Genomic DNA, 16,416 nt, shown 5'->3' on the forward strand with positions numbered 1-16,416 from the left:
TGTGCTATTAGGCAGCAGAGGAAGAAGCCAATCCGGTTGGTGACCAGCCTAGGCATGCTAGTCACCAGCCTCTTTAAAGCAACAGACTCCTTCTTATTTGCCAGCACCAACCAGTCGGTTACCAGTGCCGACATATCATTAAGCAGATCAGTAGCTGGCTTTGGAATGGATATAGCCTCCTATCTCAAGGAAGTAGCCACAGCTGGGAGCGCAGTAGTCTTAATTATGGCACTAAAACCATGTCATACAATATAGAGGTATGAATTATGTGCAGGGACTGGAACTTTCCATCTTTATTACTGAAGTTTTGTTTCTCGGTTGTCTTGATTTGTTTGATTATTAAAAGGCAAAGATGACTTTAGAAGTTGAGTTTTAGGGGCACTTTTTTATGCCAACTTAAACCAATTAACATAGCGAAATGACATTAGCTAATCAATTAACCCATAAGTCAAAATTTAACCAAAACAAGCTATTCAGTTTTTAAAGAGAAACATTACTAAAAATATCTTTTCTTCTTTTAGATCATGATTTTGTCTTTTTTGTTGTTAAAATCCTAAGTATAGCATTTGCCTTAACCTCTCTCAATTTTAAATTCAACAATTTTAATAAGTGTGGAGTCTGAGTGACAAATAAACCTATATGCAATGTAAGTTGTGACTAATGACACTCCACAAAACTTTTTTACAAACATAATCGGGCTTAGATGGGACTTTATGCCCCTTATACTGCCTGGTAATGATCTCCTGTTGTGCGACGTGTGCAAGTGTAGGATTGTTTAAACTGTAGCCGCTAGAGGGATACATATACGCTTCACAAACTCTAAACATCATCGTATCACTGTGTACCGCGAAGGGAACTGCCGTCAGTGAGAGTTGGCTACCTGTGTGACTTCCCACTATGAAACACGCGCACTCTCTCTCTCTCACACACACGCAAAACGTGTATGCACAGCACACACACCCACACACGCACACGCACACACACACACACCCACACACACACACACACGCATGCACACAGAAAGCCCCGGAACGTTTGAAACATGACTTGTTCTTTAACTGAGTTTTGAGAGTAGCTGGATGCGGACGTCGGGCTCCGACTCCTCCAAGTGTAGGCTATCTGCTTCAGGCAATCAGTGAGGACCGCGATGGTTAGTGTTGCAGCTCTCTGTCCCTCTGCCTCTCCTGCGCCTTAACTGATATAGTGAATTTCAACTTTTGCACTGCCACACAGACTAAAAGGGAAGTTCTGTTTTTTTTAATTATTATTATTATTATTATTATTTGATTTTTGATCTCAATTTAGCTCCCTTTTCTCTGTAATAAATATGAGAGGTCGGGTGGCTGTCACTTGGAATTTAATAGGCTGTGTGCCATTTCTTATGCTGTTTTACGAGTAGGATAAGGAAACAACAAAAAGGTGTGACAAGAGGTTGGCGGACAACTGTGGATTTCTACGAGTTACTCCTACCTTCCAAAGGGATTGAGGGGGGCATCGGCCAGACCCCCCTCTTGATTGATTAGTTATTAGTCATCCCCTTGGCTAAATGGGACCCACTGAAAAGAACCCGTGGAACACATACATGAATGAAATATTCCTGTGTCCCCTGAATGTCTCCAGAGTAGTTTTGCTTAAGAGAGGGGGTCGTGGCTTAGCAATATAAAGAGGGAAAAACAGCATAGCTTTATGGGTTTATTTAGACAGTTTATACGGTTTGACATTCTGCCGCTGTAAAAAGAGAGAAAGGAAAAACTCGGGAGGATCCTAAACAGAAGAACATTTTGGACATTTATATTTTTTCAGTTTTTTTTATTACTTGTTTATTTTATTTTTCTTTTACCTCTTATTTTGATTTTTCTTCTTATTTCTTTCTTTTTTTTTTTTTTTTTTTTTTTTTTTAGCTTTTGTCCGAAAAATGAAACTTTGGACATCACCCTGGGTGTCTTGCCTGGTGATTCTCATCCTGTGTTTTGGATCAGAGTGCGGGACAGTCCGGAGAAAAGGGAGATCCAAGAGGGAGCTGGTGCGCATTAGGGAGGCGAGAGCCACCATCCCAGGGGCTTGTGCCACACGTCTGCCCCGGGGCAAGCGGTCTTTACCCGGGCTGGAGCGGCGGGTGCTCCGCCAGCACCGGCGCTCCTCTCACGCGGAGGAAGACTCTCCAGAATGGGGGAAGGCTGTTTATTTTACCGGTCGGGGAGATCAACTGCGTCTGAAGCCCGGCGTGGAGATACCAAGAGGGAACTTTACTCTGGAGATGTGGATCAAGCCTGAGGGAGGTCAGCGATCGCCCACAGTGATAGCAGGTAGAATTTCTATCTTTTTATTATTATTCTCAATTGTGAGAGTTGGAAGTGGATTAATGTATCATGGTTTTGTGCTGTTTTCCAAAAGAAGCAACGCGCAGAGTTTAAAATGAGTTAATTTATCAGACTAGACAATGATGTAATGCTCTGAAAAGTGCAGCGGATATTTTAGGCAACGCACCGGAGACTTTTTTTTATTATTGCATTAAAGTTTGCCACCTTATAGGGAGAACATTAGTTTGAAAAGATTTTCGTTTAAGCACAAATTTATTTCGGTCTGTTATTAATCTGTATATTGATGATTTATCCTGTAAGAAATCTTAAAGCCTATAAAGAAAATATGGACATCAGTTATAAGCTACTGCATCTTTGACCGGCAGCTGATGTCACTGTGCGTAAAATGTATTTTCTCTGAGCCGGCTTGGCTATTTTAAAGCTATGATGTAATGGTCAAAACTTTGTGCGCGAGCACGTCACGTTCGGCACAAAACGGGAGAGATCCGTCGGAGGGATATGTGGAGGCGCTCAAAGCTCGCAGCTCACGCCGCAAGCCCGAGTGTCCCCCCTCTCGGCACTCCACCTTCCACCCCCATCACCAAATCGACACCTCTGGATTGGCTACCGGAGTTACGAGATGGGAGACTGCAAGACGTAGGGTTTCCCCTCATGTGCAGACGTCTAGGTGCGCTTTTATTCCGGAGGCTTTACAAGCGCTCCGTGTAACGCCGACAAATGTGCGAAACAGTCGGTTCTAATTTAAGACTCAGTCAGACGGAGGTGAGGCATTAATATTCAGCGATAAAAGCAGATGTAGGTGCACTGTCACTTCAGCAGACGGATCCCTGCCGCCAGGAGAAAAGCTTCGCTGTCTGCGCACACTGCTGACTGCAGCCATGCGTAAAGGAGCCCCACAAAAGCATTAATACTACATCATTTGCTTTTGACCAATAGCGCGATTTGTGCATTATCGTATCTTTTTTCACTGACATAAAAGTATATATTTTTTTTACCATTCCTTACCGATAGGGAGCGTTGCAAACACAAGTCATTGCGTGCTGTACAGATGTCTGCCGGTGAACTGAGGTGAACTGAATTGAACTCAGTCCTCCTTGCCCTCCTGTAAGCCAGTCTGCATTGAGACGTTCTAAACAATAAAAGAAAATTTACATGCCTCTCCTTCTCCCCTTTCCCCCGTCCCAGTCTGTCAGACCCCTAGACCTCAAAACAAGCCTCTTCTGTGATCACATATATACTCAGTGGTGTATTACAGAACACTTTTACGTAATGTTAGCCAGTTCTGCAAAGTCTGGAATGACAAAAGCCACCTCTTGTGAGTCTCAAACGAAGCTGAGGGAATTGAGGGAAGGTCTACTGAGACCCAAGTGACACTTTGATTTTCCTCAGTATGATATCAGGAACATATGTTGAGTTTATAGAATCTGATGCAAGAGAAACACAAGCTCCAACTTCTAACCAGTTGTCCCAAAACATCCCTGACACAATTCTCAGCTCAAATTGAGCATCTTTGCAAATGAGGTATGAAATCACTTTATTTTCTGCAGGTGTTGTTGTTGTTGTTGTGCCCAGCCCCCTCGTCTTGTTCTGGCTCCTCCTGACTATAGATTAGTATTTATGCATAATCTTATGTGTGCATTTTTAAGACTTAGGTCCATCAGTGCACCAGAAAGGCGACTCAAAAGGCAACAAATACAGTGATCAAACAAATTCAGTAGAGCCTAATCTTTTAAATCTAATTCAGCCCACAAAAATCCGACTGCCTCTAAAAATACTCTAACTCCTTGTTTTGATCCCAGCATGGTGTTGTTTGTGGCTGCTGCTTTTTTTTCTTTAACTGTTATGGACCACTGCAATATCTGTTTACTCATTTTTTTCCCTTCTCCAGAATGCATTTTGTTACATCAATGCTTATGGTGATGTTTTCGCTGACCTTTGGAAAGCTTGTTTTCAACTTACGGATGCATGCTGACTTAACTGGTTTCTCAAATGCTCAACAACCCTCATCAGTAATTTTTCCAGTTGTTTTTAAGTTACATTTACGTAGCTAGTTTAGTAATCTGATAGGACATAGGTGACAGTAATGTTTACCAGCTTTACATGCAGTATTTGCTGTTACTGTTAAAAGTGAGCTCGTTCTTAATTTTTAATAATCATAATAAAATAAAATACATTTAAAGCTAGCACAGTGCTTTTCAAAAATACTCATGCCTCTTGAAACTTTCCGCCACAAGCATCAATGTATTTTTTTGTATGTAAACAAACAACATGAATTAGTGGATAAAAGGTCAAGTGGAAAGAACAGGATGCATGGCTTTCAATATTTTTATTCAAAGATAGATCAATGTGAAAACTATGGCATACATTTGTACTCAGCCCTTTGGGCAATACTTTATAGAATGACTGTAACCAGCTGAAAGTTTTTAAGGGTATGTCTCATCAACTTTGCACAAAGTTGACCCAGTTTTAAGTTTTGTACAGCCTAGAGGCAGAACTTCTTCATCCACCCGTCTTGTGATCTACTCTAACCTGCTTCCCTGGCCTTCCCACAACATGATGCTGCTGTAATCATGGAAGTAGAAGTAGGAGTTTTAGGGTGATTCACAGTGTTAGTTATCCACCACAAGCAGTGTTTTGCATGAAACACAAAAAGTTTTGTCTTATCTGACCGCCTTAATCCACACCTTTGCTATGTCTCTTACATGGCCTACGGAAAACTGCAAACAGTATTCCTGATGGCTTTTTTCATTAAAGGCTATCTTATTGCTTCTGTTCTTCTTGCTGCCAAACTTGTGGAGTGCACCATTTATAACTTACTCTAAACAGATTCTGCCTTGCTAGTTGTGGATCTCTGCAGCTCCTCCAGAGTTACCACGATTCTCTTGTTTGTGTCTCTAATTAATGCTCTTCATCCTCTGGCAGATGGTCATGCCTAGGTATCTATTGTGCCATATTGATTCCGTTTTTGCACAGTAGATTGAATAGTGCTCCATGATATATTCAAACCCTGTTACATTGCTATAAAAACTTTTTTTTTAGTTTCTCCTCCACTTCATCTTTCACTGGTGCGTTTGTTGGCTTCTAAACGTTGCTTAAGACCTCTTAACCGTTATGAGGACACCAGTGTCTTCATGGATCCATTGACTAACATGTAAGCATTTTGAGGGTGACAGGATGCCACTTTAAGGCAACACAACATTGTAAGTCATTTGATGACTTGTTAATCAAATTATGTTAGTTAAAGGAGTGTTTGTGAATAAAAGGTTTGAATGCCCAGACCTGATATGTGTCTATCTCCTTAAGGAGTATGGTTTCATATTACATTATCTGATGATTATGCAGAGTGACAGGGGTTTTCTAAGGTGCTCCCAGCCCAGTAGGATTATATTGATTATGGTGATGATTTCCCATGCAGTACTGCCTGAGGGCTTGAAAGTCACATGCATCCAGTGTGGCCTGGTACACAAAGTACTTGAAACTTTTATTTCTGTTGACTTTGATGACTATGGATTTGAGCAAATGAAAAATTCACAGAACATTACATTTGAATATTACATGGAACCAATACCTTTTTTGTAAACAGAAATGCTACACGAATGTATGTTCTTTTATGGTATAGTGTGTGCTTACTTTTGACTCTGTCTGCATGAATTACTGCATCAATGTGGCACAGCAAGGAGGTGAACAGCCTGTGGCTGTACTGAGGTGTTAAAGAAGCCCAGGCTGCTTCAATGATGGCCCCCAGGTTGTCATCAATACTGAATGTGGAAACTTCACACTAGACTTTAAGCAATTTGGATCACAGTGGTCTTCTATTTTCCTCCAGACTCTGGCACCTTTATTTCCAAATGAAATGTAACATTTACTTCAATCTGAAAAGAGGACTTTGGACAATTGGCCAACAGTCCAGATGTTTTTTCTTAGCCCAGGTGAGACACCTCTGGCACTGACTGTAATTAAGCAGTCTCCTTACACAGGGAATGCTACACTTGTAGCCCTTGTCCTGAATATGCCAGTAGGTGGTTGGTAGCTTCTGTTGAAGTACTATCTACAGCGGTGATCCACTCTATGTAAATCTACCCCAGATGCTGGGATGAACTTTTCTTGCCATAAATTTAAAGCTGCAGTTATTCTTGTTCCTTGTGCACCTTCTTCTGTTATGCCTTTTCCTTCCACTTAATTTTCCATTAATATGCTTGGATGGAACACAATGTTAACAGCCAACTTTGTTAGCAATGCCCTTTTTGGCTTGCTCTCAACTTGGAAGGTTTCAGTGAGTGTTAATTTGTACATTTTGTAATTTCCCATGTATTAGCATAAGGAACAAAAGTCACCTCAAGGAGACTATACACACACAAATTCACACAACACACAGAATGACCCACCATTGGGACATCAAGTTCTGTATCCAAGTGTTATGCAAACTCTGTTGTTCTCTATTAGCCTTTGCATCCGGGTCATGCTGGGCTATCCAGCATCAAAGAAGAGGAAAAAAAAAAGAATCACAAAAGAAATGGTGGCAAATCTTCCATGACCTGTTGGAAGCAATTATATGCAGACGTTAGCAGATAATTGCTGCGATAAGAGATATATCTTGGTGCTTTCACCAGTGTGAAGGTATAAACAAAAACATTGAAATGTTACCCTAGCTTGTTTTTGTGCCCTCCTCTGTTCTCAGAAAATGTCAAGGTGATCTTATGTGAATTCAATTGTGATACTAAGAGGGAGATAAATAAACTTGAGATTATGATTAATAAACTGTTCTAGACTTGTCAAAACATTTGTGGACATAGTTTTGCCTCAGCTAGAACTTTTAACTTTGTTGGAGTATTGCATCCATACAGGGTTGTGCTAGGTGCTGACAGTAGGAATTTCAGTGTGCATGTTATTTTATTTAAGAGTTTTAGTCACTTTTCTTTAGACACAATTGAAATAACTTAAGCTAATGACATTTTTCTAATTCTTACTTTTGACTTTGTTTTTGACCAATATTTTGCACTATTTTCTCCTCAAATTGCTCTGATCACTTTAGTATAAAGCTGAAAATGACTCTTGCTGACCTCTCAGAGCCAGAACATTTGAAAAGTAAACAAGTCTTAATTAGTCCCTTCCTCTCTGCTTTTTATCAAGTCCATGTGACATTTTTCATTGTGAGTGCATGTGTGCTTTTTGACTCTGTCATCTTCACGTAGTGTGTTGGTATGGGAAGAAAAAAGAAAACAAACGAAGGGAAATGACTGCCTTGGTGCATGCCTCCATATGTGTGTCAATTGGGGGACACAAATATGCTTTAACTTATCTGCTCATATCCATATTTGTCAGTTGTTGATTATTTATATATATATATGTGGGTGTGAGGGGGGGAGTGGGGAGGTGCCCACAGTGTTAGGTCTGGAGAAGTGCAGTGCACTGGATTAATTGGGCATGGCAGAATTATGACAGCTGTTTACACAAGAAACCCTATGAGGACTTTAGCACACCTTTTAGCTCTGAGTACACAATGTGACAGATGGAAGGTTGTTCCTTCCAGCATTTTGGAAGCCTGAACACATCCATCTGAGGATTGACCTTGATGTTGAACTCATCAATGTTTTGAGGATTTGTGTACTAAATTCCAAGTTAATGAATGTATACCATTGTGTGTTTCATTTAATTAGAAACAGGTCAAAGTAGCTAGATATCTCTGCACCATTAGCCAGTCTGTTAATACCATTAGTCTCAAACTATGGTACAAGTACCACACTGGTGGTACTTGGAATGGGTTTAGTGACATTCCAGAGAAATGCTGGTATTACGTATCTGCAAAGCAAATTCCCAGGATTCCCAGTTATTACAGTGGTCTGTTTTGGGGAGCATTCTAGTTTCTCATTCAGATACATTAATGATGGATTAATGTGGACCCAATCAAAACTTTTATATCAGTGTTTCTTTAACAGCAATAAGCTACACAGCTACATTAAATTAACTTCTCCCCTGAAATGATGACAAATACCATAAGAATCTTGTAGCTCCAGATATTAACCATTCAACTACATGATATCAAGGGGAACCAGATGCTCTTAATTGTGTTTCCCAGTACAACTTGTATACTGTATTTAAAAACTATATCCATAGATAAATTAAAACATATTTAACAAATATATTGACTGCTTTCAGTTATTTTTACACTATGGTTTTATTCATTGACAAAATAAGCCTAAATCTTTAGTTTAGTTTAAAAATGTGTTCGGTTTAAAATCCAGTATATATTGATAAAATCAACTTTCTGCCAGAAAATTGACTTTTTTATAACTTGTTTCTCAGAAAGATTTTTGAAAAATGTAGCAAACTATGATTTTTGTGCACCTTTACATTCCCACTGCTACATTCCTAGTTCTATTGGATTTTGGAAACAGGGATTGTGAGAAACCACTAACATTTAGAGTGCAGATTTTGACTTCTTGGACCACTCATTTCTATTGCATAACATAACATTTTTGTGATATAACATAGCAGGTGCTGAGATGATGCTTACTTAATGAAGCTTAACTACCACTAACTTAAAAATATAATTTTAATAAATAAGAAATTAAGGCATCCAGGTGGCATGTGCTCAAGCAAAGATGTAAACATTGTTGTGATCATCAGCTTTAAGATAAGATAAGATAAGATAAGATTTAGTGTCATTGTCATCAACAGATTACAACGAGATTGAGATTTGCTCGACTCGAGTTAAGATGCAGGTTATGTGTATATACATAATATACAAAGATAAAGAAATAAGTAGTACAAAATGAGAAATACATTTTAACAAAGTGGTGTCAAGAGCAGAAGTTCTTATGCCTTTGAATTTAGTGCCATGATTGCCATCGGGTAAAAACTGTTTTTTAGGCGATTTGTCCTGGTTTTTATTGCTCTGTATCTCTTGCCTGATGGCAGCAGCTGGAAGAGACCATGGCCAGGGTGTGAAGAGTCATTTAAAATGTCCAAAACTTTCTTGTGGAGCCTGGAAGTGTAAATCTGTTCCATAGTGGGGAGGGGGCAGCCTATGTTTCTCTCTGCTGCCCTAACAACCCTCTGGAGCGCCTTCTTGTCCGCAGATGTGCTGCTGCAGTACCAGACACACAGACTGTACGTGAGCACACTCTCTATGGAGCAGTGATAGAAGGCCTGCAGCAGGTCTGAGGGGAGACGGTTCTTCTTGAGTATTCTCAGACAGTACAGTCTCTGCTGTGCCTTCTTCAACAGCTCCTTGGTGTTGGTGCTCCAGGTTAGCTTGTTCTCCAACTCCATGCCCAGAAACCTGAACACTGGGACCCTCTCCACACAGGTCCCACTGATGGTGAGAGGCTGGATGTCCGTTTTGTTCTTCCTGAAGTCGATCACCAGCTCCTTTGTTTTGGAGGTGTTGAGGAGCAGGTTATTGACTTTGCACCACTCTGACAGCCGCTTCACCTCATCCCTGTACTCCAGCTCCCCCTTCCCGCCTGAGATGAGACCAACAACAGTCATGTCATCTGCAAACTTTATGATCTTGTTGCTGAGGTGGTTGGAGACACAGGCATGAGGGTAGAGGGTGTAGAGAAGTGGGCTGATCACGCAACCCTGTGGCGATCGGTTGTTCAGACTCAGAGCAGTGGAGGTGTGGGGGCCCAGTCTGACCCTCTGGGAGCGACCTGGTAGGAAGTCAAGGATCCAACTGCAGGTGGCTGATGGGAGCCCAAGGTTTGCTAGCTTGGACACCAGACGTTGGGGAAGTATAGTATTAAATGCTGAGCTGAAGTCCACAAAGAGCATTCTGACGTAGCTCCCCTGCTTCTCTAAGTGGGTCAGGGCAGCATGAAGTGCTGTGGATACAGCGTCCTCTGTGGACCTCTTTGCTTTGTAGGCGAATTGGAGAGGGTCCAGCTCAGCAGGCAGGCCAGCGAGGATGTGACTCCGCACCAGTCTCTCGAAGCACTTCATGATAATTGGTGTGAGTGCCACTGGACGGTAGTCGTTCAGGGTGTTGATGTTGGTTCTTTTCGGCAGGGGGACAATGGTAGAGGACTTTAGGCAGGGAGGGACAGTGGCTTGAGACAGGGACTGGTTAAAAATCTTTGTGAAGATTCCAGCCAGTTGGTCTGCACAGTCTTTAAGCACCCGTCCCGACACACTGTCAGGTCCCGCAGCCTTCCTTGGGTTCACCTTCCTCATCACCTGCCTCACCTCACACTCTTCTACTGTGAGAGCAGAGCTGCTGTGGACAGGCAGCTGTGACTTATATACTCTATATAAAAGTATGATAGGCAATTATGAAAGGTATTTGCAGTAGTCTCAAGTGCTGATCTCAATGTTAACTGTTAACAACACTTCATAGCTCTTGGAACTGGGTGTGTGGGTCAAAGATTGAGTGTCTCCTTGTGGGTAGGAATAATTACTTGAAAGCCCATGAAGTGCCTCAAGAGCAGAGTCCAACTCTATCACCTGTGAACACACCATTTCCACTCTCTGAAAAGAACCTTTTTAAGGCATTGCAGCAGGCCCTAAGCTAACAAACAAACAGTAAGCATTCAGAGATCCCCTAAGAAGTAAAAACACATTACCATCCTGAAGCTGACAGGCAGGGTCCAAGTGAAACAGGAAAAAAGTGTTTCTGTGCCTTTGCAAAAACAAGGCCTTAGCAGAAAACTAGCTGTTTCTGGCAACCCCCACTGGCAAGAGATGTTGCATGTACAACTTTCAATGTACTCAATGTTAACATAAACATAAATATATACAGGGGACATTTCCATGGGGTCTCCCTTAGTTAAACATACACTTCCACCTAATTTCCAGGATAGCATAGTTTTAGATATCAAAAGGACCAATCATGGCAAAATCCTTCTTTTGAATGTTACCAAAATGTTTTGGTTTTTCTTCTCTAGAAAAATACTTTGAAATCAATTGAACAATTATTTATGTTTTACAGAAAAATCAATCACCTCTACTTTAGATTTACACATAACCCCAGAAATAAGACAAACATATTTTAATTTACCTTTGTTTCCTTCTCTTTCCAGGCCTGTACGACAAATGTTTCTACGCCTCCAGTGACAGAGGTTGGCTGCTTGGGATCCAGGCTGTTAGTGAACATGGAAACCGCGATCCTCGGTTCTTCTTTTCACTCAAAACTGACCGTGCTCACAAAGTGACCTCCATCCACGCTAATGTTCGTTATGTACCTAAACAATGGGCATATGTGGCGATCACATATGATGGTGTGTACATGAGGCTGTTCGTCAATGGGGCCCAAGTTGGTGTTAGTCGAGAGCAGTCAGGTGATGTCTTCAGTCATATGACCAAAAAGTGCAAAGTGCTAATGATTGGGGGGAATGCACTGAATCACAATTACAGAGGGGCAGTTGAAAAGGTGGGTTTGTGGAGGCAGGCCCGTGAACAGAGGGATATTATCAGGGATATGCAGGGTCATGAACACCCCAGAGATCTACCTCACTTAGTCATACGCGAAAACTTTGAACACCCAGGCCGCAAGTGGTTGACAGTGAAAGACGGCAGTTTTCCTCAGCCAGAGAAGCGAGGCCCTGGACACAAAGAATATCTAGGTACCGATGGCGTGGGAAATACTGAGGGATTATTGGACACAACTCTAGAACCTCCAGCTTGTGGCCAAACTGTGTGTGACAATGTTGACGTCATTAGAAACTACAACCAGCTTTGGACTTTCCGTCAGCGAAAGATAGTCCAGTATCGCGTTGTAAATATTTGGGATGACGAAATGAAGAGACCAACTGTATCAGACAACCAAATTATCTTGCAACACCAGAAGTTGAATGATGCCTTCAATCCCTACAATATATCCTGGAATCTCAGCATTCATAATGTGACTAGCTCCTCCCTTCGTGACCGCTTGATTCTTGCCAACTGTGATATTGGCAAAATTGGCAATGATGAATGTGACCCTGAATGTAACCATCCACTGACAGGGTTTGATGCAGGTGACTGTCTGTTTGGGCATCCAAGCAACTGTCCTAATCACAAACTGGGAAATGGAGTATGTGACACTGAATGTAACTGCGACACTTACTTTTATGATAACGGCGATTGTTGCAATCCCAATGTGACGGATGTGACCAAGACCTGCATCGACAGCTCCTCTCCACACAAGTAAGGTCCTTGTTTTTAATGTTTTTATACTGTTACCATATTTGTCCTTTTTTATCGGTTGTTTCATAAACACATGATTTTAATCCACTGAAAAGTTTCAACTAATCACAACATTGTGCTTCATTTGATGAATATTTTTACTGACATTACACAAAGTACACACTAAGGCCTCTAATGGCTTTCCTAAATCAAACAGCAATTCTTTTCATACATGAATCCCTTAAGAAAGGCTTTTTTTGGTCTGGCCTCACTGTTTCCTTACTATTTGGGCTGATGCTTAGAGTAACCCAACTCCCAGCCTGTGTGGCCAGGAAAATCCTCTGGGGTAGCCAGTTTAATCTAGCCTTGGCCTTGTTCAATCAGTGTTCCACACTCAAACAGGACAAAACAAATGCAAGATGATGACTTTACTGGTAGCAAACGTGGAGGCCAGACTGTTCATTTCTCTGTCCAATTTTCAACACTTCCCTTCTTTTTTTTCTCCTTCTGTTTTTTATACCCAGTGGTCTTAATTAAGCTGGCTTAGTTGGAGATTGGAGCTGACTTGGAGGAAGTGATAACCTAAACAGAGAGTAGGTCCATTAGAGGTCAAAAGTAAAGGCTAGCATGCCTGTTTCTTGTAACAAATAAGATGATTTCTTAGACACATTCCCACACGTCAAGGAAGGGGAGCTATAGTTCCCTGAATCCTGGTAACAATACATTTTCAGCGGAAAACACAGATGCCAGTATTTCTTGTGTGTGATTGAACAAATATTGCATTTTTTCCAGGTTATTAGGGTTGCATCCACATAGAGAAAAATATTGTTTTTTACACAACATCAAGGCAATTTCTTGTTTTTGTGGTAAATTTATTGTGGTTACTAGATGATGAGTAAATCCTTAGAGGGAATTGTCTTTGGAATTTGCTGCAATCATTTTTAGCCAGACCTCCAATAGCATGATTGTTTGATTTTGGTACACTGAAAGTCAACACACCAAAGTAAGACATTTTTGTGGACAGCATAGCAGACTGTCAGGGGTATTTCAGAAAAAAAAAAGTTACCAATATTTTAGCCTGTCATCGGAGGACATGTGAAAGACAAAACAAAGTATCTAGTGTGTTGTGTTTTTTCCTCTATTTTTGCTACGTGATAATAAGAATCATTAAGATAAGTCTATGTTATCTACAGTTGAGATAGAAATGCATTCTGTTTTACAACTTACCATTTAAGTTAAAATGACTACAAGTAACCTAAAAATCATCTGATCACAAAAAAATCTCTTCACCAACTTTGTCATCAGCAGAAACTAATTAAGTAAACGTTAACTATTTAGTTAAGATGAACATGCTTGCATTTTTAATATTTAATTCCCCCTTTAGGAATTGAACTTATTGCTTTGTAAAAAGACAGATGCAGGGAAGAAAGAAGCAGAGAAAAATGTCACAAGATTCTTCATCTCAAGAAATAGATATAATCTTCCCAAGTGGTTGCTTATTTTGCTTTGATTATGGAATGTCTGGAGAGAGCTGCACTACAAACAGTTTGACATTCCTCTTTAATTATGGAATTCTTGTTGAACAATGTACTGCACATGCAGGAGAACAATGGCTGAGAGGTCTAACTTTTGTTTTTTTTTTACTATTTTCATGTGATACTCCTCATGTGTAATCTGTGTTTGACAAAACACCAAATTGTGGACACATTCCATAAACAGGAACAAAGATTTTTCTAGGTCTTAAATAGAGTTATTGAGGTTTGAATTATATTAATGTGAGATTTAAGTTGAAGCTAGACAGTCAGTTGTGATCATCAAGACCCAACCTTTGATCATCATAAACGATCATCTAGCAAGGGGGAACAGAATGCATTCTGTCGATAGAGTGTTCCTATGAGATAAACACCACACACACTTTCCATTATCCACATCTGGTGAATGAAAATATTTTACATTGTTTTTACAAATGTTGACGTCCCATGCCATGTGTTTTCTCTGTTCTTTGGTGTAAAAAGCAATCCAAACAGTTTTAGCATCTACTTAAATGCGAGATCAATTCAATATTATTGTTTTTTTTCAACTTTACCAGGATCTAGACTACAACAAATCAGGTCATTACTGCAATTCATCAAAATGGAATTTGAAATTTCAGTATAACACTGGGGTGAAGATTAATGTGGTCATATGAATCAGTATTAATATGACCACATATTCTTATGTGGTCATATGAATTACAGATAAATTTATCTTTGATATAGATAAAGTACAAATATCTGTAATTTGCTCATTATTTGACCAGAGAAACCAAAACCACATACACCTTTCTTTGACCTTTGTGCAACTTAAAATGAAAATACTTTTAAACAATTCACAAATGACAGCAAGACAAATTGATCAAGAAAAATATTGGATCTGTTAGAGGCTTATTAGGTTTTGAGTAAGGGAAAGTCTGGCTAGGAACTGTGTTTTTCCATCTGACTCTATTACTCTATGCACCTCATTGGTCGATACCTTTCACTGTGACAGATCCTTTCACCTTTCTTTCAATTCTTCTCTCTACTGCATTCTGGTGAAAAGATCATCTCTAGGGCTCATGGTTTGTTTTCTTTTTTTTTTTTCCTTTTTTGTTGTTTTTTTCTTCTTTTTACTGTTGGTCAGCTAAACCTTAACCCTGTTTCCCATAAAACATAATGAAGTACTTTGCATTAAACAGCAGGACTTGACTCTTCTCTGTTAAAATAGTAAAAGCACCTGTAGTAAAAGTCTGTGGTCTCATGTGGGTTGATCTAAGTCTGAATTAGCATTTGTACATAATTAAGGGACTTAAGAGAATGTTGGAATGCAAAGGAGGTACAACAGGCCATGTCAGGACAATATGTTGCCAAATATGTTTGGTGGTCCCTAAAAAATATGACAAATTAGGGAATTTAGCTAAAAATGCAGTGGTAAAGCCATCGTGGTTCACGGTGAAAAGGTTCTCACGTTTCTATCTAATTGTGAGCGTTCACCAGGGTAATCTGTTAATTTTCACTCTGAGAATTAGAAAATATGAAAATTTTAAATCGTTTCTTGCGTGTTTCTCTAAATTGGGCTTTTGAAGAATCCAACAACAGCGGACATGTTGTCCTTGCAAAGCAAAGAGTTCCCAGAGGACCGTGCTGGAAGGTTAAATAGGAAAGTGCAAGCATAGTAATAAAGCCAGAGATGAATGATGGGTTTAAGCGCTGTGTTGTTGACCAATGTGATGACAGGGGAGCCAAGGGCCCCTCCAATTTCAGAAGTGTTCTTGGCTGTTACACTGTCATTGCAATGCCAGCTCACCTCAGCTTCCATGCTGCCCTAAACATATGTATGCAAGGCAAATTTATAGGCTCATTTGAATTTTATGTAGAGTCAAATGAAGGAAGTTATAGCCCTACATTTAATATGTTTTAGGTATAAAAGCTTTAAGACGATAATACGGCCTACTCTATGTATGCCTATCTTGAATTACCCTGAAGTCAAGCCATTTTTGTAAAGGCTTGATTTTCTTCACATGTTATCTTTTATCCAATGACAGAAGATAACTATCTTCCCTCTCCATTTAGAATTTAGTACGTTTGTATCCAGTTTAAAAGTGTTCTCCAAGAAAATTACTTACGGTTGTATAAAGGGGCTTCAGTAAGAAAGTGAAGCAGATAAGGGATTGTTGGTCTGGATAAGAAGGTTGATACAAAGACTGGATTTTCAAAATATCTGTACTGTTGTGATTGTGCGAAGATTAACAATGACATTTTTATTTGCTTAAGTAGCGGTGTAAGGTAAATTCCCCAAATACACTATTCAAAAACGTGGAACAGATGTCCAAAAGGAATTTGTATTCCTTTTTTTCTCTCTACCACCCCAAAGGCTTAACCTTAGGACTGTGTTTCCTTGAATAGCTTCTTGCATGTAGCAGGCACCTGGGTGCTAATGAAACAGAAAATATTAGATCCATGTTGACCTCAAAGTA

At 40.1% G+C, this 16,416-nt stretch overlaps 1 protein-coding gene across 2 annotated transcripts in view; it reads left to right on the plus strand.

The window, feature by feature from the left end:
• Positions 1-1,902: 1,902 nt before the first annotated feature.
• pappa (pappalysin 1) overlaps positions 1,903-16,416 on the plus strand; it is a 98,222-nt gene continuing 83,708 nt past the window's right edge. For both annotated transcript variants that reach the window (XM_014470501.2, XM_023338560.1), the window contains exons 1-2: positions 1,903-2,306; positions 11,342-12,446. In XM_014470501.2, coding sequence (XP_014325987.1) covers positions 1,916-2,306; positions 11,342-12,446 — 1,496 coding nt within the window. In that variant the 5' untranslated portion in view covers positions 1,903-1,915. The remainder of the gene's footprint in view (positions 2,307-11,341; positions 12,447-16,416) is intronic.

The sequence above is a fragment of the Xiphophorus maculatus genome, chromosome 8 (assembly GCF_002775205.1).
Source record: "Xiphophorus maculatus strain JP 163 A chromosome 8, X_maculatus-5.0-male, whole genome shotgun sequence".
Taxonomy (NCBI): domain Eukaryota; kingdom Metazoa; phylum Chordata; class Actinopteri; order Cyprinodontiformes; family Poeciliidae; genus Xiphophorus; species Xiphophorus maculatus.